The sequence below is a fragment of the Osmia bicornis genome, chromosome 12 (genome assembly GCF_907164935.1).
Source record: "Osmia bicornis bicornis chromosome 12, iOsmBic2.1, whole genome shotgun sequence".
NCBI classification, from domain to species: domain Eukaryota; kingdom Metazoa; phylum Arthropoda; class Insecta; order Hymenoptera; family Megachilidae; genus Osmia; species Osmia bicornis.
The window spans coordinates 2,411,181-2,438,323 of record NC_060227.1 but is presented as its reverse complement, the minus strand read 5'-3'; the positions used below and the strand labels follow the sequence as shown (position 1 = coordinate 2,438,323).

General features: G+C 39.8%; 2 protein-coding genes across 8 annotated transcripts in view; one reads left to right on the top strand and one right to left on the bottom strand.

The window, feature by feature from the left end:
- Window positions 1-26,405, top strand: LOC114873203 (sex-regulated protein janus-A-like). Its single transcript, XM_029181279.2, has 4 exons — window positions 1-132; window positions 260-430; window positions 25,862-25,989; window positions 26,224-26,405. Exons 1-4 carry the CDS (start codon window positions 69-71, stop codon window positions 26,314-26,316), a joined length of 456 nt encoding a protein of 151 aa, XP_029037112.1. The 5' UTR covers window positions 1-68; the 3' UTR covers window positions 26,317-26,405.
- Window positions 441-27,143, bottom strand: part of LOC114873201 (phosrestin-2-like) — a 111,833-nt gene continuing 85,130 nt past the window's right edge. For 2 of the 7 annotated variants that reach the window (XM_046288082.1, XM_046288081.1), the window contains 9 exons: window positions 16,822-16,979; window positions 12,682-12,732; window positions 11,577-11,712; window positions 10,547-10,696; window positions 4,024-4,171; window positions 3,566-3,766; window positions 3,129-3,292; window positions 2,154-2,435; window positions 441-1,789 (listed from right to left, as the gene is read on the bottom strand). In XM_046288082.1, coding sequence (XP_046144038.1) covers window positions 1,490-1,789; window positions 2,154-2,435; window positions 3,129-3,292; window positions 3,566-3,766; window positions 4,024-4,171; window positions 10,547-10,696; window positions 11,577-11,712; window positions 12,682-12,732; window positions 16,822-16,979 — 1,590 coding nt within the window. In that variant the 3' untranslated portion in view covers window positions 441-1,489. Of the gene's footprint in view, window positions 1,790-2,153; window positions 2,436-3,128; window positions 3,293-3,565; window positions 3,767-4,023; window positions 4,172-10,546; window positions 10,697-11,576; window positions 11,713-12,681; window positions 12,733-16,821; window positions 16,980-17,468; window positions 17,890-21,283; window positions 21,882-27,143 lie in introns of those variants that run through there. The other 5 variants (XM_029181270.2, XM_029181274.2, XM_029181272.2 and 2 more) reach the window with 5 other exon arrangements.

The window sequence follows — 27,143 nt, the reverse complement described above, 5'->3', positions numbered from 1 at the left end:
TCCCTAGAAGGATTACTCTTCGAGATCAAAAAGATGTATTCTTTTGTATCTGTAGTCACTGTATATACATGGCTATAAGATTCAGGAATTTTGGAATCAAAGCGTTGAAAAGCCGACATATATTTTTCCAAGGTATTTATAGAAAATACCGGTCCTTAACCGACCCCATGTGATATCTTATTGATAAAAAAAGATTAGTTATTGCCAAAAAGATTTGAAAGGAGGTTATGTGGTATTAAAAGTTATGTTTTTTTCGCAGCATTTTCGGATAGTAGACGATTGGGTAGGATGTCGCAATTGTTAGACAAAGTGCCTGATGTGGATATCGAAGGACATGGAAGATTTAAATACATTTTAATTCAAGTTCACGATGACACGAATAATGTTAGCAAAACCATTGTTAGAGGTTATGCGAAATCACAATGGCATTGTGAGTACATTTGGATTTAATATACTTGATATTCTCATATTATTCATAAGGACAAAATATGTTTTACAGCAAGATTTTACACAAAAATTTTATTTAGTTGTAAATTATTTAGAAGTTACATAGCATTAGGCTAGAGTTTCACACATACCCTAATACAGTCATATTCTATTTACAATGATAAAGATATAGTCTGTACAGTTTTACACCTGTATGCATGAGCATGCATATACAATGAAGTAAGTACACAGTTTAGGCATTGATTACCATCAAAGACACCTGCTCCATTAACTTATCCTAAAAGGTATAACATTTTTATGTATTTAATTACTTGATACATTTATTTCAAAATAAGTAAGAATCAGGTTTGATAATAATAGACATTTTTCAGCTAAAAAAATAGATTTTGAAATGTTCAATCTTGTTTAATGTTTATGATTGATTTTAAGCATGTGGATGGGATAAGTTTTACATTATGTCATGAAATATGAGTTTGCTCTGCAAATAGTTAGAAGGGCAGTATGACTTTCATCTTAGAAATAGGGTGAATAGGAACTGCAGAAATTGTAGCTGTATTTGCAATTACTGAAGTTAATTGTAAACCAATTTTTCCAGAGAAACATGCTTGATTCAGTTCAGTAACATATTGACTACTACAGTAAAGTAATACTCATTAAAGATATAAGTTAAGTATTAAATTTGAGGTGCCAGTCACTGATGACTCTGTGGCAAAATGTTAAGAATAAACGTTTTGTAAATAATTAAATAAGAATTACAAATTTTGTTTTAAAAGTCATACGTTTCCACCAATGTTCTCTTCTCTTTCTCTATTGCACCAGTTATTAAACATCTCGACTTCTTATTCTTTCACGATAAAAAGAAAACACCATAGGTATTTTTCTATGCGTTCTGTATCTTCCCCCGTTACTAAGAAGCTCTCCTAAAGCAACACCAAGCTCTTTGTATATCAAAGCCCAATTTGCAGTTTTTGTGATTCGTGTTCTTCACGTTTTTTACTTCATTGTTCTTTGTCGATGATGTTTCGGTCGCTTGCGCCTGCCCTCAGGTGCTGTCACCTTCTTCGCAGTGTTCTATTAGATCCACGTCGATGTCCCTCGATTCTTTCAGTTTCTCCTTAATTGGCTCCAGTTTGCTACCCTTGTACTTGTGCCCGTTATCTTCCGGTTTCTCTAGATTGTCGGTGATTTCCTCACAGGTTCTTCCATAATTTGCTGATAGCTTTCCTGGATCTCTGATCGGAGATGGAAATCCTACTAACTCCGAGTCTGTGTTGCTGTGCATCAACGTGAACGGTAATTTAAGGGACACCTCGCCACCCATTCCTGAGATCAACAGCTTCACCTGTGAAAGGGAGAGCGTGATGAAGATTGATTACTTTATCATGTAGAGTTGAAAAAAATGATAATTTTTATATCACAGTTGTAGACTATAGCCCTATAAACATGAATTTCCCCTTTATTATGGAGAGACGCGCAAAGTTATTACTTTTGGGCTTCCCTATAATCGTGCTAAGTTTGAACCGGATCGTTGTTCTAAAGGTCGTATGCTCCCCTTCTGAGTTATTCTCGGCCAAGAAGAGAGGGACTGGATTGCTAGGTATACATTCAAATTTAAATTTCACGTTTTTATCGGGAATTTCAAGCGATCCGGATAGTCTGTCCCTGATTGCACGTCGTTTTTGTCCACCTTCCCTGAAAATGATTACCTTTACGTAATACGAAACGTATATCGCGAAGACGTTTCTGTCTTCTGGACCATTTCCAGGGCAAACGACAGTCGATGCTAATGTAGCTCCTGCTTTCATGTAGCTGTCCTCCAAAGCGATCCAATTTTTCGTCGAACCTCTTATTGGTCTGAGGGTGTAGCTTTTCTGCAACGACGAGCCAGGACCTATCGGGCAGCCTTCTCGCGACGACAACAAAGCCACCACGTTCTTGAACTTCCCGTTGCTGAACATGCACACGTCCACGTGTTGCACGATGAACACCTGCGAAACAATCGGGGGTCTAATCAGCTTCACCGTGTACCGAGCAACTTCTAGGGAAACGGTGCGATTCAATTAGCCGTATCGAGGATTTCGAACTCGTCCTCTGCACACAAAAGTTTACACTTTGTTTTAGTTGTGGCCGTAACTTTAAGCCACCTAAACTCGAGGATTAGTTTCGTTTCATCGAATTTTCGAGACGCGTTTGTCGACAACGTACGGTGTAACAAACGAAGTGGAAAACTGATCTGCGAGGAGAGTTCGATTAATTACATCTATTATCCTTTTATAAAATCACAAGAGTAATCTCAACTTCTCACGAAGTTTCTTCGCGAAAGATTGAGAAACGCGATAGTTAAGTCAAGATAGAGCCGTAACGTTTCCGATTCTCCTTTAAGCATGATACGTAGCTGGATTACACGAGCATGTACGGAGAATTAAATTTCGCGCGGCTTTAATACCCTACGAGATCGTGGGTGCTGGTGCTCCGAACGAATTGCTTAGACGTGTTCGCTGATTAGAGTATCTCGGCTGTTTAATCGCAACTCCCTGTCCTTTACTTTTAACAATTACACCCGTACCGTCAAATATTAGATTTACACAGTTCAACTTGTCGCATAACGTTTTATCGTTCAACTTTGGAAAGCAATATAGTGCGCCCATGGGATTGGTTTCGCGATAAAAGATAGAACCCACCTTGATCCTTCTCACGGATTTACTGCTGTTGTTATTGACGTTGACGTGAACTGCGATTGAATCTCCGTGGGCATAAATCGCACGGTCCAGTTTGGCTTCCAAACCCACGCGACCGTCGCTCAATAGAAAAGGTTTTTCCACTGCAGCGTGCGGTGCTGTATTCTCTGAAAATCAGACGTTCGATAAATTGCAACAATCTGTAGGGTGTCCTGGAGTAGTTGCAAGGACTTACGACCCGGTCGAGATCTGTTTTCTGGGTTAAAATTGGATTTGGAACATAAGCGACGAGGAGTATGAATGAATTTTAAAATAGTCTAAAATGCTTCTTCGTTGATCCAGCTGGTTGGATGTTTTCGTATTTTCTTTGACAAATTTTTATGCTCCTCGGAAAACTTCGAATCTCCATTCTAAGGATAACTTCGGAAAAAAGAGCTTACCTTCGTCTTCCGCGATCTCGTTCTCAGCGAACGTGACTCTCGTTTTGCAAGCTTGACTTCTAGAAGCAAGGAACGGGCTGCTGGATACTGGAACACTGTAGACCCCAGTATCTGGTAACGGTGGTTTCGAGGTTCGTTGTATTACACGGATACCCATTCTGACGGTCGTTTTCCGATGCAATTTCTCGTCTGCTCGTTCGGCTAAATTTTCACGTGTCGTGTACAATAACGAAGTTCAATAGCTGACTGTAGTTATGTACAGAATTTCTATGCGAGACGAATATCGGTGGAGAAAGGTTCTTGAAATTTAAAGCGATCCTAGGTATTCTAATTATCAAACGAAGCTATTTGAAACATTGAAAATACAGTGTAAGATTAAATTTGAATGGTTACCAACCGAGTGATTCACCTTCGACTAAGAAATTCTGTGTAAATTAGCATCGATTCCACTTACTCACCCACGTAAGCTCTGACGTCGTAGCTGGTACCTATAGGTGCCCCATTGTATTCCTTCGCCGGCACCAATTGCACCGATGGGGGTGCTAAAGACGTGATTTCCATGGTGAACGCGTGAGCGTTCGAACCCAATCTCTTCACTAACGCCTCCTGAACAGGCAGAACAGAGTGTTTTATTAAAACATTATTCAGAAGTTCACAGACGTGACTCGATTAATATTTTTATACCGGTAATGATAATAAAAATCGGGGTGCTCCACTCGAGGGAATTTACCTTATTATAAGAATTCACGAAGAAATCGAGGGAGAGGAGAAACAAGGGTGCTCGAATCGAAGCGGCTCCTTTTCGATCATTTCCTCTTTTTATTCTCGGAAGACAAAAGAACCCTATTCGAGGACGAGGAGAAATCTGAGAAACCCTTGAACGTTTCGTGAAATTGTCGTATCAAATGGAAACCTCGACTACTTAGTTTGATTTGGTCGCTCGATATAGCGCGACACGTACATCGAAATCTCTGTTAATTAACATTCAGTGTTGATAGGTGTAATCTTGCTCGCTAATTTGTCTGTAAATCCTCTATCGATCGGTCAACAGGTACAAATTTCCCTGAGTCGATCTGTCAATCTGTAATAACTCAATCAACCGCACTGCTTTTGCGTAAGCCGGTGTCTCTAAATGGGCATGAAATGATCTTTAGATCCATAGGATTGGACGTGTAATTTCTGCATGGATGCGAGAAACCATAAGGCTTATGGATTAGTGATGGCTAGAACTGTTACTTGTGAATCACGAGTGATTCGATCACTTTCGTTCCTAATCACGATCATTTTTCACAGTGATTCGTGATTTTTCATGCTCGCTTCTGATTGGTCGAAAGTAAAAACCGTAATTAACATTGACTAGCCAAAACTTATGATTAATTGAACGTTCTTTACGCATTATGCTCAGATATTTCTATACAAGCTATATTGAAGCATTTTATACAAAAATAGTTAAATCAAGGAAAGCAATCATTCAAGATAAGAAAATCACTGTGATAAATCATCGTTAGTGATTTTGCATACCATCTCCATTATGGATATAGAGATTTGTAGGGAGAATTGGGAGGAAAAGTATATAATTATGATAGGAGGCCGTTTAGGCGTGGTCGAGGAAAGAAATCCGTAGTCAGTGTCTATATTTGTTTATTCCCGACGACCTAACTCGCAATACTGAATACTCGCTCTCGTTCGAACTGCTCAACAGTCATTAGCAGGTGTATACACTGCCATCTAAGATAATTATGGCGGGGGGAAGGAGGGAAAATATAAATTTCGCCTACAGATTTGCCTAATCGATACAATTGGCTTTTCGTTCATCGCCATTGAACGATTGCGTTCCCCGATATTATCAATTTCCAATTAGCAGCATAGCAACTGGTGTGTCCAACAATAATATCCAACGAAATGATGGAGAAAATATTGTACAACCGTAATTTAATTGAAGATAAAATGGAAACACGTTACGAGAGAAAATCGAAGATTGGTCGAAGCGTTGCCTTCTTCCCTGGCTACAAATCACGTTATGAATTATTCCCTCTGTCACGTGTCGCTTTTGTATTGCAAAAGGATGCTTGTCCAGGCTTATCGCGCAGCTAAGTGTCAAGCATTGTCGAGATACCGCATTGTTGTACATCCGCGTGTATACGTCAGTTTAGTTGAACAGAATCGTAACGCGGTGAAAAATGTTCAATAGATACTACTGCGTGAAAAGCTCTATTCATTCTAGTGGTAAACAGAACATTGAGTTGTAGTTTCGTATCGATGTTTTTCCTGTGACACGTTTGTTAGAAACGTTCTGTTGTAATGTTCTACCTTCTGGTAAATCAACATTGTAGAAAGAGATTAAATTTAATTTATGGAAAATATTCATACGCCTTGTTCATTTTATCAACACCTTGCGTGTAAGTGTTCGGAATGGGTAGTGGAAAATCTTGATATTTCGCAAGTGGAGAATTTTCAGTTCCGCTCTAATAAATTCGCCGAGAAAATCCTTTCGCGCGGTTTTCAGCGAGTCCTAGAAGAGCTCGAAAAGAACCGCGAATATCGTGGAAATTGGACGCTCGCGTTGCTGTTTAATCCTTGGAAACTAGCCGACGAAAATAAAAATGAAAAAGAAGAAAAGAAAACGCGAAGGCGAACGGTGCGTTTCAAAGGGATTTATTCGTGCAGGTGCAGGAGATCTTTTTCTATTAAGAAATATTCTTTGAAGATAGGCGCGACCAACGATGCGTAAGATTTATACTCGATACCTTTACGACCCGAACACGTTGCCTTTGATGGCATAAAAAGATGAGAAAGGGACGAGGAGGAGACGTTGAAGGGTCGTTCGGGAGAAGATGCCGTTCTTCGTTTATTGGATTTTTCACCTTTCTTTCGCCATCCGATCGCTATTGATCGTTACAAACCAACATACACGATTGCCGTATATGGCAAATATTTTTCCTGAATTTCAATTCTTTTAAAACCGGAAAACTTCGCTCGCTCCAAAACGTATACAACATTCCAGTGGACCTAGCACTTCGTTTAAAAGCTTTCATCGTTTCCGTTTCGAAATACAATGTTAGGACAGCGTAAACGCGAAGTTGGGCAAACTTTTTCAGGGGACTGCGAACGGACATTTTACGGTTGTTTAAGACAAACATCGGATCGGACGCTAAATGGCGGGCAAAGTATCGGAGAAAGTTTCCGCGACGAAACTTTCAACGATACGTTCTGATATCTCGTGAGTGGGCGAGTTTCGCGCCAGCTTAGGAATCCCAAAGTTCCGGTCATCGTTAACTCGTTTCTTCTGTCTCGTATCAAACATGGAAAGGTTTCGAAGAATCTCGAATTCAAGAGGCGTGTTCGACTTTTATCTTCGACACGGTTGATCGATTAGGAATGCGATTCAAAGTATGGGAAAAGGTGTCGAAGAGAAAAACTTGCGCTCTTTCATGTTTATGTAAGATTCAAGGGTGATTTTTATTCCCTGAGAGTCCTGAAACACATACAACGATCCCTGCGAGGATGGAATATTGAAATTTTTATTTTTAGAATAACAGCGTTCGAAGAAATGGCAGAAAATGATTATTTGACGACGCATTAAAGGAGCTATTCAAAGAGAAAGACGAAACCTTCCCCGGAAGTCTCCGTTTCGAAGTTCTATTTGTCGAAATAAGAATCTCTTTATCCTTCCTCCTCGAGGAAGCGTTCGTTTTATTCTCTTCCATTTAAATCCTTTCTTCGTAAAATTAGATAGCATATTCAGGCAACATTTGCCACAGGGAGATGCTGCGTTCAGGATATAGAGGCCAGGGTCATTCGGTGCACAGGATCGAACCTGTTTGCGTCACGCTGCGCGATTCGAAATCCTTTTAGAAGAAAAACGAATCATCTTTGGTTACCAATTAATGCTCAGTCGATAGGTTTGTTAACGCATCGGATAGAACGGACTTGCTGATGGTTAAAAAATTCTCCACGTGGCAGTATAAAAGACGATAGGGAAAACAGGATGAAAATCATGTCATATCGCGACGGAATTGCTTTTCTCCAGTTTGCCTCGCGAGATATGACGTTTCTATTGGAAGAATTTCGCGTCCATCGATGGCTATCGAATATCTGCGACGAGAATACGAGTTCTCGCGTATACAGAGTATTTGAGAAGAAAAAAGGTAGATAAGTTACAACGGAAATCTTAATTTTTACGTCAATAATCATTTGCATATTGGACGTTAAAGAATTCTCGTTGGAATATTTCAAAGTCGCTCTAGATCCTCATTTTTTAAAGCCTTGAATTCATTTTCTAACACCTTATATTTTCTCCTCTCCATTTCATGGAAAGCAACTCATCACGGAAATAAAAGTAGAACAGGTGAAGAGATACCCCATCGACGAGGTAACATCGAATCAGGAGTTCCTTTTACCGTGATTTTTCACTCTGGATGCAGATGAGTTTGTTAATAGACTTTCTTATTTTAATGATTATTTAATTAACAAGTCTTTGAATTTCGAAGAGTTTTAAGTGAGAACTTGTAAACTCGATACATAATGAAAAACGTGGGAATATGGAAGAATTCTTGGGTAAAGATTATCCTATATCGATTGCAATTCATCGATGAAATGAATAATCTATCGCGTAGCCGTCGTAGGTGGCGTGAAATATCCAGGAAAAGGGAGAAGACTGATAAATAATTTCCAGGTTGCACTGGGCGACCTGACTGCAGGTCAGGGTCAGTGTCAAGGGTATCCAGGTGTAACCATCAGCCAATTCCTGCAGGATCTTGATTGACGAACCTTGCTTATTCGTACTTCATTACTTGCACTTGGACTTTTCTCTTTCTGAAGTACATAAAGGGTTAAGTAATTCCTCGAAAAACATTACTCTTAAGGATCAATTATTCTACAACTGTGTCACTTCAAACAGGATCGTTTTATGAATTCAAAACGATCAGATAAATTTCAGTATAACTCCCAGTAGTATAAACAAGTCGATACGATCAATAAGACTCGACGTTCCGAGACAAATATTGAACAACGTCGTTTCATAAGATTATCTTTCCAACGATAAAGCAACTACTTCTTACCCGACGATTATCATTCCGCCAAGTTGTTATCCTTCGCAATTTTCGAGTCGATGTCTGCGCCGTTCTCCGTTTCAATTACCGAAACGTTCCACCAACGAGTCTTTTCCTTGCTCTGTTAAATTTAAAGAGACACATTCTCTGGTCGTTACGTAAATTCGCGCAACGATGAGCGAAGCTAGAGGAAACGACAAGTGTTCCAAGATGATTTTAGAAGCCGAAGAATTCGAGGGGAAAAAATAGCTAGCCAAGGAGTATCTTGTTATCGTTGCGTAACCTTTATTTCCATCTCGTCCAGACGAGAGAACCGTTGCGACCAGGTCTTATTGCAATGTTTCGCCTTCTATTGAATAACATCCAGGATTCTTAGTCGTCTCGATCGATTTTCATTCGTCTCAACGACGGAATTAAGTTTTCCCCGCTCGAAATTCCATTCATATTTCCTGAATTGTTCCTGTTGCCAGAGGATCGTCGGAGTTTACGAGTTGTTTGCCCGTGGAGGGTCGTTTCTTTCTTTCTCTACGTTGTTCGGACACCTTGGTTACGTTTCGTCGCAATTCCTGAAGGCTTTTTACCTCGCAACCACCCCCGTGGCTCCTTTTCCATTCTCCTCGCGAAACGAACGTTCATAGAAGTACTCTCGCCAGATTCTAACTTCCATCCATTTCAATTACTCACGTTCCCGTTTCGTACACACCGAGATTACCGTGTTCTTAATGCTTACCGTAGACGGTTGGACAGTATCCCGACGATTTATCTGCGAAATTACGATCCTTTCCGCAATTGATCGCGTTCGGTGGTTGCGGAACAATCCCTTCGAATCCCAGTAATGAGCTTTGCTTTCTCGATAAACGAATCACGGCCGTTCTTTCACGCAAGAATCAAGGCGTTTGGTAATTAAACCTTCTGAAGGCAATCGAAGTGGTAAATCCAAGATTAAAAGAAATAAATTAAGGGAATAAACAACTTGCAGGAAATGAAAATCGTTTCGTCGAACGACTATAATCACATTTGCTAGCGAAAGGGTTAAAGAACAAAGGGTTGATCTTTTTACGTTTCATCTCTTTTACATCGCAGGATAATAAGATAAAAATTATACTCGTAGGTGTATGTTAGAGGTTTGATGGAGGCTTTTAGAAGCAGTTAATGTAAAATGTTGCAGGAGAAGGAAGAGAGAGATGAGGGTGTTGCTATCGGAACGGTTCGATGCAGGTTGTTCGGTGACGCGGCGCGTATCAGTTACGAGGCTTACGACCTATATAACACGCGTCCCGTATTTCATAAGCTTAATGCCTCATTTCCGAACGGATCAACGATCTATCAGATCCCTTAACGCCTTGTTCGTTCGAACCTTACACGGTTAGCTGACCGCTGTAACGAGCCGATCGCATGTTATACCTTCTCTGCGGAAATGAAATTGATACCAGCTCGGTTAATTTCGTACGTCTATGCAAATATTAACCTTCCCGTTGTTTGCATCGAAAATCGACTATGGATTCGATGAATTACGAAGCGTGTGGTTGAAACTAAAATATTACCGAGGCAAAGGGTTGATTTCTCTCATGGATACAGAAGAACGCTATAAAATTTCTCCCTAGTTTCACAGAAAAACGCCTGTTTGTCTGAGTGCTTCTTCCGGTTTCGCGGTCGATTAAACCTTCCTTGTGAACGAAAGGCAAGAATGAAGGAGAAAAAGAAGAAAAAATCATCCGAACAAGCGTAAAAGCAAGCATACGTTTCTTAAATTGACAAATTTCAGATTTCTTCCTCGAGCATGTAACTCGTAAATTTTTTGATATAAAATTTTAATGAACTGGGTCACGATTAACCTGGTGTTTGAAGGTTAAACCGTTCATTCGAAGCGTAGTTTCTCGGTGGTACAACGAGCAAAGGCACAGTCAAAGGGTTGATTAGGTATACAGACCTGCAAAGGTGTGGTATCCTGGTGATCAGAGCCAGAAAACGGTGGATACAATTGAGCTAGGCACATAACAGCCTCGTTGCAGAATTTCAGTCCCATTACCTCTTCATCCTCTCGACCGTATCGAAAAGTCAACGTGATTTGCCCGTACACCTGAAACATTCAACGCGACGGCTAATTAGTAAATAGGAAAGCAAATAATTACGTCCGGGTTCGTTAGCGTTTCATGGATATTATCTCGATTCTCCGCATTCATTATACCTTCCGGCCAATTATTCGATGCATCGATAATGGAATCCATCGAGCCAATTGACAGTCCCTTAGTCAAGTTTCCGGATGGTATAATTTTTCGATTTGACGGAGAATATTTTTACGTAACGACCTTGTCAGATACACGAAGAAGCTTTTTTCTTCGAATTTACTGATTTGGAAATCGAGAAAATTCAGGATGATTCGAATAATCGACGATGCCTCGTTGAATTAGATTGGTTTGTTGAATTAAATTGCTTTCGAAAGTGTGTCAACGTTTAAAAAAAAAACAAAAACATTCCCCGAGTTCTTGCGGACGTGAAAATACGAAAAAAAGCTTGAAAGTTTTATCGTGGAAGCTGTTATTCTTTTGACGCGCAGCTGCAGAAGGTAACCGTAGAACGCTTTAACTTCCTCTGAAAGATCTAACGAGACACCGGCGACTTTATGAAAATATTCTTTGGACTCGGCAGCTTTTCTTGCAATAATTCTTGAGAAGAAGTGAAGGTATTTGAAAAGTTCAGCAGGAAAACGAAATTACTTTGACCGACTTTGCGCGAATTACAATAAATAACAATTCGAAATAAATCCATTTGCTTCCGCGATCCCCAAATAGGGATTTCAATATGTATATCTTTTTTTATCACTTGCAATAGGATTATATTAAATAAAATGTTAAATAAAAATATCAAAAATAAAAATGTAGCAGTTAATGGTTTAAAAAGACTGCTTATGGCTGACTATACGTGGCTGTTACTACTGCGGCGGCGAAGCGTTAACTCACCCTTTTGTCTTGCAAGTAGTCAGGGTCAACCAACAGCACGCCCTGCAGTTTGTCGATCCTCGACTCGCTCACTATCAAATCCCTGCTCGCCAAATAAAGCGTCAGTTTGTTGTTTGGCGACGACTTCTTGTACACCCTGTGGAAGAAAAAAAAATCATCTATCAGAACCTGATCTCGAACGGATTAAAGATCTTTCGTAAGCGGAGATCAATCGAAGCCTCGTCGTTTTATACGGAGAAAATATGAGACACAAAGGGACGCTTTGATCATTTTCATGGCAGTCCTGTGTGATTAGAAGGACGCTGTTAATAATCCTATCGATCACTGTTAGCAACACGGACAATCACGACATCGCTGATCGATGCGGCACCGGATATTTATTCAACGGTTTAATCCGAAACCGCAGCCTGTTACGTTGCTCTGAATGCATTTCTCTCGGGGACATGGAGGACTAAGCCTCCCCGCCCTTCTCATCCTTGCTAAATTATCAGACACCAGTATGCGAGATCTGTTTGCCCGTCACACCAACTGCATCGACAGTTATCGCTATTCCAGCGTGAATCCTATCCTCTTCGAGAAACGATCCTTCAACGTTTTAACGAAAATTTTCACATTCGCCAAGCGTTGCGCGAATTTAAAAACTGGGATAACTTTGAAAGTGTTTTAAATCCATTACGCGAGGAGTTATTTTGTTTGGAACGCGTAACGAGGAACGAAAGTGAACAGCGGAAATGTTTCTTGAAATTATAAAAATTGAATGTAATTCCAAGAAAAAGTTTCACCGCACGAGGAAAGAAGATGGATATCTTTCGGTTATCCGAGTTCGTTAGAGTTTGATGACGCAACGGACCACCGGTGGCGAGGTTCTTTTTTCGCTTGTTTAACAACCACGTTTGTTTATATTTCCGGAGATGATCGTAACGAGGTTCGTTGTCGTGTAACCATTGCCCACTCGCTCGAGAAACTTTCTCTCAGCCGCGTTTTCCTACCAAACGGGGGGATGTTCCACCTCCGCGAGGTACACAACTTTCCTTTGGATCAATATTTTTTCTACATCTCGAAATAGATGGTCATAAATATTCTAATAAAAAGCGTTTATAATTACCTTTGACTACTGATGGAGTCTGACGCGTTGTCGATCGTGATCTCCACTTTTCTGAAATAAAAGAAATTACGATTCTTCAGCACGGAATTCAATTCTATTCCTCGTTTGCTCACGGAACAGTTCTCTGGTCGTAAACGATCTTTGACCAGAGGGAATCGGAAACGAGATTCCGATACTGTGAATCAACCCTTGGGTTCACCTTCGAACAGCCCTTTTTATGCCGGAGTAAAACTGTTCGATCGTATTTTTTGGGTTGGGTCTTCCTCGCAAACTCTCCTCTTCCGTCTGACGGTTATGATTTATTCAAGAATTCGTCGCAGTAACGCGACGCGATGGATCGAGAATGGAATACATTAAAGCCTTTTGAATTTTTCCGACCGACGATCGTTCTGGCCCATTTTCACCGACCCTGTTACCGTTCACTCCCTTCGTCCATTAAGGGCCCGACTTTTATTTCAAGAGCCAATGACTGTCGTTATTTTTTACGGTAACGATACCAGCTAACAAACGTTGCTACCTTTTCCATCATCTATCTACTTGAAATCACTCGTTCGTTTTCTGCTTTATTGTGCATCGTTCGCATCAAGGGAACAAGGGAATAAATATCGCGTTGGGCGGCATCTGGTGAAATTTATAAGGGGAATAAACGCGCCGGTCCTGTATAGTGATTGTCTTGAAAAAAAGGAGAAAAGGGAAGGACGAATTATAGCCAAGCTTGGCTGTTTCGGAAAACTAATAACCAGTCGTAAAGGGAAAAAAAAGATGATTGGAGGATTCGAAGAGGGGTTCGTTTTCTTTTGCTGGGAAATCTATGGAGTTCGCGAACGATGATATCGGGTCAAGGATTTCCCGTTACGTTTCCTTTTATCCACGCGAGGAATGTCTCGGTTAAACAGGAATTCGCGTTGAAAATTCGAGCTACGGTTAAGCTCTGTATTTTCCGCTAATTAAATACCACGTAACGCTTCGTAAACTTCTGCTTTTCTTTCCTTTTATTTAATTACCCAGTTACGTATAATGCGAGGTCTCCGGTATCCCTTCATAACAGCCAACCTGTTAACAAGTTCCTTCGACAAAGTTTCGCGACAAACTCTTCGATAAGTACTCTTCGAACTCTTGAAACAGTAGTTTGAAAATAATTTCAAGTGTCCGGTGGAGATTAGCTGTACTTTACCGTTTCTACCATCGACGAGAATGCGATACAACCGAGAATAGAGAAGGATAATGAAGCCTTCAACGTAGCCAGCTGAAGACAAGATAAAAAATGTTGTCGGAGGTTGTTTCGCACGTTCGCGCGAACGCTGCTAGGATATACGCCCTCCATGGATTTACGCAACATAACCATAAATATCCCGGTCTCATCTACGAGCACGTTCATACGAGTAGGTGGAAAAATAATCGAAAAAGAAAAGTAGAGGGTGCGTGGATAAAACAAATGCGAAACGGGTAGAACTTTAAATCAAGTTCTCAATTTGTTCTGTTAGAGAATCTTCGCGACCCATTACTATCTGTACGCCTTTCCAATTTTTATCAATTAACGGATACATCGTATAATTTCGCAAACGAGCTCGCAGTTGTTCGTGGTTTTTCCATTGTTCCCAACAATGACGCTCGTTTGTGAATTGTTGAACGCGAGTTTGATATTTGCATCGATGAATGCTCGTATCTCTGCGATGCAATGATACCCGGGATGCGATATCAAATTACACGCGATGCAATTAGTGTAAAGGTACTAATTGATCAGCGGAACATCGTTTCGTTAACGATTCCATTCCGAGAGAGGACTTTGTTTCTTTCTTCGAATGTATAACTCATTAATTGCAACGTTAATATCTGGTCGTCATTATTTCGATGCTGATTTTCATTAAACGTTTCTTTACGGTTCGCAGGATAGCTCGATAAATTAAATGAAAATATTTCCACGCTGTTTACGGATAAACGAAAAATAATATCGCACGGTTACGTCGCCGTTCGTGCATATAATAAATGCAATGACGATGAAGCTGAATAAATTTCCGACCAAATCGGATTCACCAATTTACCTTTTATTTATCGAATTGTTGCCATAATATTTTATCAACAATTGCCGATTCCTTTTTTGTTGTAAATGTACGCTTTGCATTATTTTTCAAAGAAAATTTTAAATAGAACTGTATCAATTTCGTAACGGGGTGAGTGGAAAATTTTAATTGTTAAATGAATAACTATAATTATACCTTTTCTTAACGCACACGTTTGTTTTCATTGCAGCATTTAACGCGTTAAATTGGCATGCTACTTTGAAAACGGTGAAGCTACGAGACTAATGAAATAGATTAATTAGGGGAAACGAATTAATGACTTGCAGAGAATCGAGAGTGAATGAAAAGCTGAACAATAGGTTTGGTCTTAAATATAATACCTTCATTGACTCTTGTTGAGAGGCTTTTCTTGTTAAGATTACCTATCAAGGCGTAAAAGTTAAGACAAGAATAATGACGGGAGGAAAATGTTGTCGAGTTACAAAGTAAAGATGTTATTTAGCAATTTTATTGCCGTACATTGTGTTTTACCTTTAGAACGGTAAATTATGTAGCATCTACTTTGAAACATTTATTTAAAGCAGGAAAAATGTGAAAAGATATTTCACATGAAAGTAAGATAAGTTGATAGAGGAAAATTAATGAAATATCCGATACCGTGCGTCGCCGACTTTCCGGACGGATTCCCGGTATTTATAGGGGATCACGGTTATTGTTTATTTCGTCACGATTCATTTTCTTTATAAGAACAAATGTCGCTGATGGATAAAATCCATTCGAACCTTTCTCGATCGAACCACCTGGTCTACAAGCAAAATTTCCTACCACGTTTGCCAAGTTTCAATTTCCTCGCCGACTAGTGGGATCGGCCCTTCGACTGTCTGAGTGTGAATTAATTAGCTGGTCGTAATTAATCAGTCGCGTATCTCTCGAATCTTGTGGTTGTTCACGGACCATCTGTTGCGGACTCGCATTTCGCCATCGTTCTTCGTTCTGTTGTTTATTCGAGCCAACGAATAAAGCAAATCTGCTGATCGTGAGAAACATCTTGATCGAAGGAAGTTTACCGGACGAATATTCGAAACGGCTTGACGATGAACGATGATGAAAATTTATCATAGCGTTCTCTTATTACAGCTTGCTTGCGTTAAAATTTAACGAACGAGCTTTTCTCCGGTGCAATTAATTCACGGATGAAACGGTGATGGTGTTTTATGGTATGCTTATTACATGAAACATTTGCTTTGTCACTTCGAGGATAAATGAAATACAGTAATGAATAGTTAGTTAATTTATGACTATCATAACAGTTTTTGTAGCAAAAGGACCAGGATCCAATTCGACTTTGAAGGCAAAACGGCGAATTTCACAGGCTTCGTGTTCGAATTTCAAACGGAACTCTCGATAACGGAGCGAGGAAATTTCGTGATCAAAACACGTGTCGTTGGAGATCGTATTCCTCGTTAAATCAAATTTATGCCGAATCAAAGTCCATTCGTACAAACCGGGTTTTCCTGTGCCCTGCACAGATCCGCTTTCCTAGCCGGCGGAAAATAGCCGCGCAAATTAATTAACTCAGTTAACGAACACCTGCCTCCCTTTCCTCGTATAGAAAGGTTTTCGGATTTTCATGGAAAGCGGATTTATTCTTTTATTCGTTCCATCAAATTAATTGTTATAATTCAACTTTTGTATTCTTTTGTTATTCATGCGTCGTATAATTTTTAAACACGATCTCCCTTTTCGTTATAAAAAATCTTAGCAAGCGTGCCAAGAAAAGCTTAGGATATTCCGTTATACCGAACGAGCTTGGATCTTGTTTTTCTCTTCAGAAATAAAAACTAACCACGTCCATCAAAAGTGGATACGAAAGACGAAAAAGACAGAGTTCGAGCTTTGCAATTAGCCTAATGACACGGACAGTGCCTGTTTTCTTTTTTGTCTGTTCGCGATTTCTCCACGGCCATTACCGCATTTTCCACGTGTTTCGCGTTGACATACGACTAAAATGGGCGCGGTTACGATCGTAAATTGTTAGAAAAGCCATGAGATCCTTTATGGCTTGGATGTCGCCGATATTATCGGCCGATATAGCCTACGGAACAAATTGCGTGCTCACCTGTCCAGTTGCGTGTCGGTGGGCTGCAGATGTGGCAACGATTGGGTCTGTTGTAATCTCTGGGCTTGGTTTTCCGATACGATCCTATCTTTTTTCTCAACCTTTTGGTCCTTCGCTTCATCTTCTATCCCCTCGTTATCCTTCCCTTTAGTTTCCACCTATGATCAAACGGAACACGGTTATTTACAATTGTAAATATCGATTAATATATTGCAGTCTGTACATGCACATATTTTAGCATTTCATTCAGTTCGTAGGAAAATTTATGTACATAGATTTGAATGTTTCAATTAAATTCTGATAAAATCTGAGCATTTTTTTCTTGTATAATGAATCTAATAACGACCATTTCATTTTTATTTTTTATACGGAAAATATAAAATGTTCATTTTCATAGAAAATGTCAATCGAATTGATTTTTTACCTAACCGCATTAAACAGAATGTCGTTGGTCGGAGGACAGGTTGTTAACGCGTTGACTGCCGCAGTGAAAAAAGACCGCGTATAATCAGACACGCGCTGTGATTGCAATTATTCAGAATATCATCGTGTCATTTTTCAATTAAGCTTGTTAGCTCGCCAATTAATATAATAACGATCGTGTCAGTTTTCGATTTAACGCGTCTAATATACCGGGTGTTCCATACCGTAATAGGATAAAGAGGTACTCGATGTTCGCTGGAATCGGACGTTGCACCGGTTGCTTCCGGTTCCCCGTGTCTCTCCTCTTCGGCCATCTCCTCCTTGATCTTTTCGCGGTGGCCGCACAGGCCCAGGAAACAATAGCAAACCACGCACAAAACAGTCACCGAATAGTTTGACACTTATCGATAGTTTTCAGCCAAACTTTCGGCTTCCCTCGTTCATCGGTAATTGCATGTTTTGTCGCATCGCGACCAGCTATTTGCCATTCGCTCGGCTGTAAATTTTCCTTTTGACCAATTCACGGTTACCCGATGGCGAACAAATTCAATTTAACCCGTTCGTTGCCAAAGGCAAACTATCGTACGAGATTATTAACACTTTGATTGCCAGGATTTAGTTTCCTGATTTTCTAACGCGCTTGCGCTGTGTTGGCAATCAACGTGTAAACAAATGAATTTGTTGGAAACGGTGACCTAAGGCTACGAAAAAGCTACGCGTTCAGAATCAGAAATGGATGAATTGTTTGAACTACGTGATTGAATCGGAGAGCCAAGATATTAATCATAACCACGCTGTTCCATATACAATTCCAGATTTTCTTTCTCCCAGTTTTCACCCCTCGTGACAAGTCAGAAAGGTCGAAGGCTGTCTAGCGGAATAAATTCCCTCTCTTAATCGTCGATGAGAAGTTACTTGAACGACGGTCGATCGTCGACGTAATAAGATCTTCTCTGACTTATAGAAAAGAAAAAAAAGGATTTCAAATTCAAACTTCTGAAAGGATACTGTTTCCCAGTCTCCTGATTATGCCTGCTTATTGAACGTTTCCGGAAGTAATACGACGTTCTGGAAATATCGTATCGATATCCATTTTCCGGACGTACCTCTAATATCCCTCCAAGTCCCGAAACACTTTTCATACCAGAGAAAATAAGGGGTTTCAGACTGCCATTTGATATCGCGTATCAGGATCGTGCTTTCCCTTCCGGCAGACTTTCGATGTTTATTCCCGACTTCCCTTTTGCGATAGCCAAGTAGCGTACGTAATATCTTTAATGGAATCGGTAAGTTGATTCATTTTTTAATTGCTCCAGCATGAATTTTACATTATTGTGCGAAACGTAACGGGAGGGTAGTAAAGTTCAAAGGTCTTTGATTTAATTCTCATTTGCACTGGATAAATTAACCAACTTCCTTAGAAGGTTCTATTAAAACTTCGAACCCGAAGTTGTTTTCGTTTAATGCATTCAAGAGCCAAAGGTTATCGGGTGTACCGAATTTATAATAGTACTTTAACAAATGAACAACTGTGAGGGGGTTTACTAATGATTGATGCCTTAAATGTAAAGTAATTGTATAAACGAAAATAAAAGAAGTTAGAGAGAATTCTAATTAACAGATGGAAAGTTTCAGATAGGAAATTAATAACTGGCTAATACATCACGTATTCTTTCTAGCTTGAATTTTATTTTTTATATCAAGGATCAGGTCGGATAATCTACTACGAATTTCTTCACGCCCTGCTAGTATTAAGTAAGGGTGTGAAATTCAATGTAGCATGCCGAACACCAACTCCTTTCGTGTCGGAATTTGTTTTTGCACGTCTAGACGTATCCGATTATCTACCTGTCAGTCACGATTACTTCACGCTATAATTCATCTTCATTTTCAATTTTACTACGGCATCGACCAAACGACATTACTTATAAACGAGTAAAATTATTCAAAATTAGTTTCGGACAGTGATCGTTTTAACTTAATTTTAGATTCTTTTCATTTTGTACCTTTTACACCTTTTTTTTAAGGTGAAAGCTTTTCGTTTAAAAATTTCGATGAGAACTATGGAAGCCACGAGGAAAACGAGATATTTTCGTGTTCCGGTATAAGCGAGGGCAATCAGTGCGTTTGCGGAAATCGACAGTCGCGGTTGCACTGATTTAATTGTCCGACACTTGTTCGTCTCTCTGTTTACCCTCTAGGCTAGTTTCAACATCGAAAATAACAGGTCGGAAAATTGAAGGGAAAAATAAAGAAGCGATGTGAATCGCGAGCGAAAGGTACGAAAGAAAAATTGAAAGCATACGTGTCCGTGTGCGAAGGTAACATGCCATTCGTCATTGGATTACGAGTAAACGAACGTTGCGTAAACCTGATGATACAGTTCGTTAATTGTAAGCCGTTATTATATTGTCCTTTGCGTAAGAACACGTAATACCAGGTGTAATCGGACACGAAAGCCTATCTTGATTAACCGATTGTCAGGTGAACGCGTTCTCACACTAGTCCGTTAATTATCCCTCGAGTAATTAAGTTGTAATTATTGGATTACGGATCTTTGGAAGAAAACTGAAATATCGTTCTACGAATCATATATAAATTTTCAGTACGACGTTCGGAGTTATACTAAAACTAATGTCATACTATCGTGCAGTAGCAGGATGAAATTTCACCTTAAGGGCGCTCAGGTTACTTGTTTATTTAATATGTTTATATTAAACTCAGAGCGTTAATGAAGTCGTATTTGCGTTAGGATGAAAAATGAGCGGAATTTCGTTCAAAGATATTAGAGTTAATCGTGAGTTAATTCGCAGTCACGTCTCTGGAGATTAGGAATTTCTGAAATAGCAGTGGTGCGCGTAGGATCCGTTTTAGAAGATGGAGGGATAAATTATTCCCCATATGTTGAAACCTCGAGGGAGATAAATTTTCGAAGACACGCCCAGTTGATTTTTCGACCATAGGAAAATTCTATAATCCACGATACTCATCCATCTTTCATGAGCGACTTACCAGGAGAGACGCTTCCTGCTACCAGTATTCGACGGGTTCTTCGATCATTTCGTATGCAAGTTTTTCGTATCTCTTTCTTTTTGTAATTCCAAGCGAATAAAAATCCCGAGAACACGACCGAAGGAATAGTTTAAAATTTAAAAAGTGAAAGCACCATAAATCCTAGTGTGTTACCATGGGAATGTTTGATCACCGAAGAGATAAAAACCGAAGAGAAGGAGATACGAGGGTTTAAAAATATTAAAGAACGTTCAACATCGCTTTTTGTGGTTCTCGCAGGAGATTCAAGGTCTCCAAGAGAACCTTGACACAAAGGAACAGACGGTTCAACAAATATTCACCGATATTTATCCAAGTTAAACTCCTTCCAATTGTGTCTCTTTCCCGAATCTTTATATTCTTCTTTTATCAAATAAAGTGATCGCAGAGCTGAAAGAAATCCACCACCGCAAATTTAATTCCTCTTTTCTAATTTAAATAATCTCTCTCCGTGTATCACCGCGAAAATTTACTTTATCTCATTTATAATCAAAATTATTCCTGTCCGTATACCGTCAACGAAACCCCCAAGATTAAGATACTTAGTTTTAGCCCGGGCAGGCTCTAACAACACGTTGAATAATGGAAAGCCTCCGAGAATTACCTGTCTTTCCTGAACCGTGGAACAGGTGCGTTCGAACGAACTCGTTCCACGCTATATTTTAACCAATTTTGGCCTCTCATCCCTGTTTAAGAATACTAGAATTGGAGTTTCCTTATTATATTAACACCTTCGTGGCTGACCCACGTAAATGTGGTTTAAAGCTTTTGAGGTCATCTTTGTCCTTCTAAATGGAATCGCATATTTCTGTAATTTCATTGCAAATAAAAAGATATTTAACCCTGATTAGGACACCGTTTCCCAAACATGTTTTCGAAGGCTTCATTCAAATCATTATTTATTCTCATCGAAGATTAACAACGATTCGATTCGAAATTTCCACCCCAATTCCCTGACAGAGCTGGTGTACTGGCTGGTTTTACTTACGAGCACTGTACACGCCACACGAATTGCCAGATCACAACTGAGACCATAAACAAACGCAAATGTCTTTACGACACTGTGTTCACCTTTATGCTAGAACAGGTTTCCGGTGAATCACTTCGATCAACACACAATTTTCAATGTTCACATTCTTCGATATCAACTTCAACAAATCAAAATCTCGATACGATTCCTTTTTATTAATTCAGAATTTCGATTTTTTTCTTAATCAAGTTCTTTGGACAATTCTGAATATAAATTGTTAAATTTATTCGAAATTCGCAGAAAGTGTTCGTGAATTATTGCTGTTGATTTTTGGTAATCGATAGAATCGGTAATTCGATAGGAAAATGTTGTTTTTCTCGAAACGCGACCGCGGGAGTCGCGCGCAAGTAGTATAACTCAACGATGCGTCAGACGTGCGACGTCTAGCACGGCTCGCCGACTACTGAGCGAACAGACGCAGGCGTCCAGGCACCTGTCGTCTTCTACTCGCTGTTATGATGCGAAATATCTAGCTGTTCGATTGCTTACTCGCTTTCGCGCGTACATTCCTCGCGTATTTCTACTTGTTGAAGCGTGTTTGCCTAACGTGCTTGTCTCTTTTCCCTGCTGACCTGTTTTTTTTCATCGAATTGATCATTAATCATTCATAACTGTAGTTCTCTTACACTGTTCGCAAAGTTTTTACCAACTTTGTTTCAAAAGATTTCAGATTACAATTGAATTCTTTATTTACAGTTTTTCATTTAATCCCTTACTGAATGGTTAACTTCATGTTAATGATTTTCTATTGTAATAAAAAGACTCAGGAGGTATTTAAATTACAGTGTAATTTGTGTATCAGTACACTTTCTAATTATGTCTACTAGTAGTCGACCTAATAATAAATGTCTGAAACAATTTTTCACGACGAAAAACCACTATCACTTATCTCTTCTATCTAGGTTATTTTTATTCCCTTTTATCTCCCTGATTATACCCACTTTACCGGAAATTCTGAGTAAAAGCTCTTGTGTAAACTCCCGAACGAACTAGTCAAATTTCGAGGTACAATCCGCTTATCCAAACGTGAATTTCTATTAATCAAACAAAAAGTCCTCTTAAATTACAGATTTCGTAGGAAAAACGTCACTCTGTATCAACATATTTTACACCTAATGAAAAGGTTGTAGTAAACACGGTTTCCGAAACTACCACTTTCAGTTATACGGAATCGTGGAGCCCTGTACCCAATAAAAAGAGTCGTAAAAGTAGGGATACCAAAGAACTGACGATGTAGCGGGTCAGACTTGGGTTCGGTTCCTAATGCCGGCAGTTCCTTTCAGCGGTATGAAATACTATGGGGTATTCTGATTCTATCGGTTCTAAAAGTAAGCCATTGGAAGGCTAAAGTAGCCACGTGAAAAAGATGCTAGGCTCTAGGGTCCAGAGACAAAGGACTTTATCCAGCTCTTTCGCACTTCTCTCGTGCAAAAAGTCATTCTTTATTTCGAAGAATCTCGTGGAGCTTGAGGAATTTCTAAGTTTTAGGCTAAGAAAAGAAAGCGTCTAGGAAAGTTCGAGGTCGCGTGTACGAGTGTATCGTTCATACGAGCTGGAAATATTATGCGAGCTCTTTTTTCCCCAGGTCGCTTTATACCACAGCCAGGACTCTTTTCACCCTCGCTCTCGTCATGGGCAATTATCGATTCTCCGAACGATAGGCCGAAATACCGTGGGATCGACGTTTAGGCACGACCTCGCTTTTTATCTGGGATAATCTGTCGAATGATCCTGAGAAGAGAGTCTCTGCATCGTTTTCAAGAAAAATGCTTGAAACTGATCGCTTTGGATCGTTTTCAACCCCCTATACAGAAGGTTAATTGCTCTTACAACGTGCAAACCCCAACTCTTTTTTTATTTTATTTTATTTTTTTTTTTTAAATATCTTTTTCATCGCGGATAAAAGTTCCAATGTGTCAGAGCAATTCGATATTGCGTGGGTTTCGCTTATCGTTTGATATTAAACCCTCTGACACCGTTTTTCCCATGGTAAAAGAAAAATAAATGGTTACATCCTCTAAAATATTTACAGCGTTTAACTGGGGCTTGTACGATGATAGGTCAATTGCCAGTTTATTTTTCAAACGAGCAAAAAATGTATTTTCATCGACGATTAATTGAGAAAAAGTTGGCGAGAAATTTCCGGCCAACTTTTGGCCCCGTTACGGTACGAAACTTTAGAGGCGAAGTCAGGCGGAAACGTCGAGGGAACAGCATCGATTTCCTGTGAGTTTCTTGGAAACTTGGCGATTCATTTGTTACCACGTATATTTCATTACCTCCTCTTCTCGGCGGACGATCGTAAACCTCGAAACTCCAGACACAGACATTATTGAATAACCTGTCGACGTGATCGCGTTTGTCGAAACTTCAAACCCAGAAATTCGTGCGTCTACCGATGAACGTTTAATATTCCCTGTTGCAAATTTTCCAACAATTCGAAGACAAACATAGCTGAAATTCTTGACAAGTTTCAGGAGATCCTTACCAGTTCGATATTATCGAAATTTTCACGTTAACATTCTAACACACTACCCCTTTTCGTCTACCATCGAACATCGAGTTTATAATTCAACTACTTACAGAAATTCAACTTCGTTTAACCTGTTGAAAGTGTATCGAAACGTGTTTTCGAATCATATCGGATCCCCTGCAAAGGGAGAAAATAAAATGAAAGCGAAGAAGAAAGAAGAGAAAGGTAGGGGATAACGTTTCCGTTTCAAAGAACAAGCTCAAAGACTCGTACTCGAAAGACTGTCCTCTTCACAAAGGCATCTCTCGTTTCCTGCTACACGATCGTCGCTCGGCCAATCGGACCGGAAGTAGTCAGCGTACCGCTTGTAATTGAGTGGCGTGCGATCGCCCTTTAAATCTTCAGCAAAGTAAAGGCTGCGTTCTGTGTGTACATACATCGGTTACCTTTACAGGCCACTATGAGAGCCGTGTAACATTGTCGAGCAAAGGTAAGAGGGATACAACTTGGAAATTACCAGAAATCGATGAGAAACTAGCATCTCGCAGTGGGTACTAAAAGCACGATCGGGTAAATCGCTAAGTGCGAAACAGAGTAAGGGAGCGTTAGTCGAGTAACGACTTCCGCTTTTAAAATGAAAAAAGCTAGACGAAATAGTAGAAAAATAAATTTTCCCCGGTCATCGAACCTTCGTTTCCGGTATTCGAGGATTTACGCAAACACCTCGAGGATATGCTTGTTTCACCCTGTAATCCGCCTTCACGGCTAATCGTCTCTCCCTGTTGGGATAATGAACTTGAGGACAATGATTATGCCGCCCTAATTAACTTCCCGCGACCTTTTCCATACGACAGCCTCTTCACCGTTCCTCGATAATTGGTACACCCTTCGACCATGTTCGTTCATCGCGCAGATTAATGCCGAGGAAGAACCTCTTACGACTATCATTTATTTAAAACGCACAGATTTTCATTCAGTGACTGGTGGTTTAATTTGCCGGCGCTTCCGCTTTGCAGTCAATTTCCAGGTTCGGTTTCGATTCTCTGGCCAAGGAGGAATCGCAACGAAGCGCGGATAACGTTTTCGACGTTAACACGGCACCACCTTGTGTTTCAACTTGACACAAAGCCCGTCACGACCACACGAACTGCGTTAAACACCGAATTCGCAACGATCCTACGACCTTTGCGTGAAATCAGACTCGATATCAAGGTTTGCAATTTTGTACGAGTCTTAACTCTTTGGATACCTATCACGTATGATACCACGATGGACTGGTGGAATGTCGTGGACGAATGAAACACGAGAGACTGCTGGTGCCAGTCACCTGTCATCCTCGTCATCGCGTTGAAATTGTATTTTAAAAATGATCAAAACGATTGAAAGCGATAGCATACAGAAGTAAAAAAAAAATGAAGCTTTTGAAAACATTGCAATACCAAGCTTTAAACCACCACCGATCAATTCTTTTATTCCGAATTGTACTGAATCGATGTACTGATGACAACTGAATCGATTTTACAACAATGTTGTGTTTTTGACAATTGATTGGTTCGTATACCTTTTGGATAGATTGAAAATGGAAAAGCAGCGTGTATAGTTTATCCGAGGTAGAATTTATAAACGAAGTGTACGCTTCGATCGAATGCACAACTAATACAGCGTAAACGTTCGATTTATTTGGTTATTCGAAAGCTTTGTTCGATCCATACCCCGTAGTTTATTGGATGAATTCATTATTCATGGAAACACGACCTTCGTTATGATTTCTATAATCGTGTAAAAGTGTAATAATATACTTTAACGTTCGTTTGACTAATTTTTTTGGTCGCTGGAAATGAATATAAACTTTCCTTTGGTCAAGGAAACCATTGCGAGATTTTCTTTCATTTTTCTGCTTCAGATAGAGGGAATATTGATTTGTCTGTAGCGAGAGAATAAAAACGGGTTCTTCAATAGAACATCGTAAAAGAGAAAATTTCATTTTAACCCATTTACATTACAATATGGATATTTTTCTTTCTGTTGTTCTCTCTTTTAGTAAGATAAAATGTTTGTTTTAGCTGACATTTTCGACGAGACTGGGTTGCAGTTACAATCGATTCCCGGGCTGAGGGCTAAATGTTTAGGGGGTGGAAGAATCGAGCACGATCCTGACGAGAGAATCCTCAAGGTGTACGGATATTCTCAGGTGAGCTAACGAATTATCACGTTCTAACGAACTTCGTCGCCTCGACGATCTGATCGATTAACCATCTTCTTTCCCACCAATCATTTTCTCCCGTCAGTTTGTGAGACACTTGACACCTGTCCTGTCTCTATGCAAATTTGTTTCAGCACACACCCTGCTATACTCCATACCATTTATTTATTGAACAGATGAGCAAATACCCGATGTATAACATACGTTTGCTTTTGGTTTTAGGGCTTTGGAAAGGCTGATCACGATGTGACTGTCGGTATACTGGAAAAGAGATTTCCCGATTACACCATTAGCAGCTCAGACGAAGGATACTAAGAAGAAGAAAATGATTTTACATCGAGCAATTATTTATACCTGCGTAATAATAGCGAATAAGTAATTTAATAAAGAATTTGTATGATTTATACAAGACTCCCTTCTTTATCCTTTTTAAAAAAACCTACGCGTTCTTAGAAAATACCATAAGCACCATCTAGTGATGGGCGATAAAATGACCCAGATGGAAAATTGTCGCTGTCGTATCTGCCGTCTATAATTTTAATTCTTACCATTAAACAAGGCGCGACAGGATACCGATTGTAGTTGGTATAGCAGGGTGTGACATGAAAATAGTATGAGGCTAATCTTCCATTTTATGGTAAATCTACCTTGCAACTCGCCTGTGGTAACACGTAATGTTCCAAAGATGGTAAAATGACCTCTGAAGGTATCGATAATTCCATCGTTCGCTGCTAGAGGACGTTAATGGTATGATCTTAAAAAAGCGAGGGATGATATCAAATGAAAAAGCGATTTTCATTTCCCCGCATGCAAGGCACACTTTCCGATTCGATTCCGCGGAAAAACAATTGCAAAATTCGTTGCACTTGACAACCGAGACCGTTAGTTGCCATATTTTGGACATGTCGTGCGCTCGATGAAGGCGTTACAAAAATTTCTAGTAATTCACCGACAGGATTAACAATGTTTTCCCGGGCCGCTAAATCAATCGTGAAGACCATCAGTCAGCGGAAGTATCACGTTGGTGATGAAAACAAGGTGCACAATTTTTTCGGATACGATCCGATCCATCCGACTCGTCCTTCTTAATTGACAGATAATTTCTCTCTTTCTTGTTAACAAAATTCGTATAGCTGGCGATG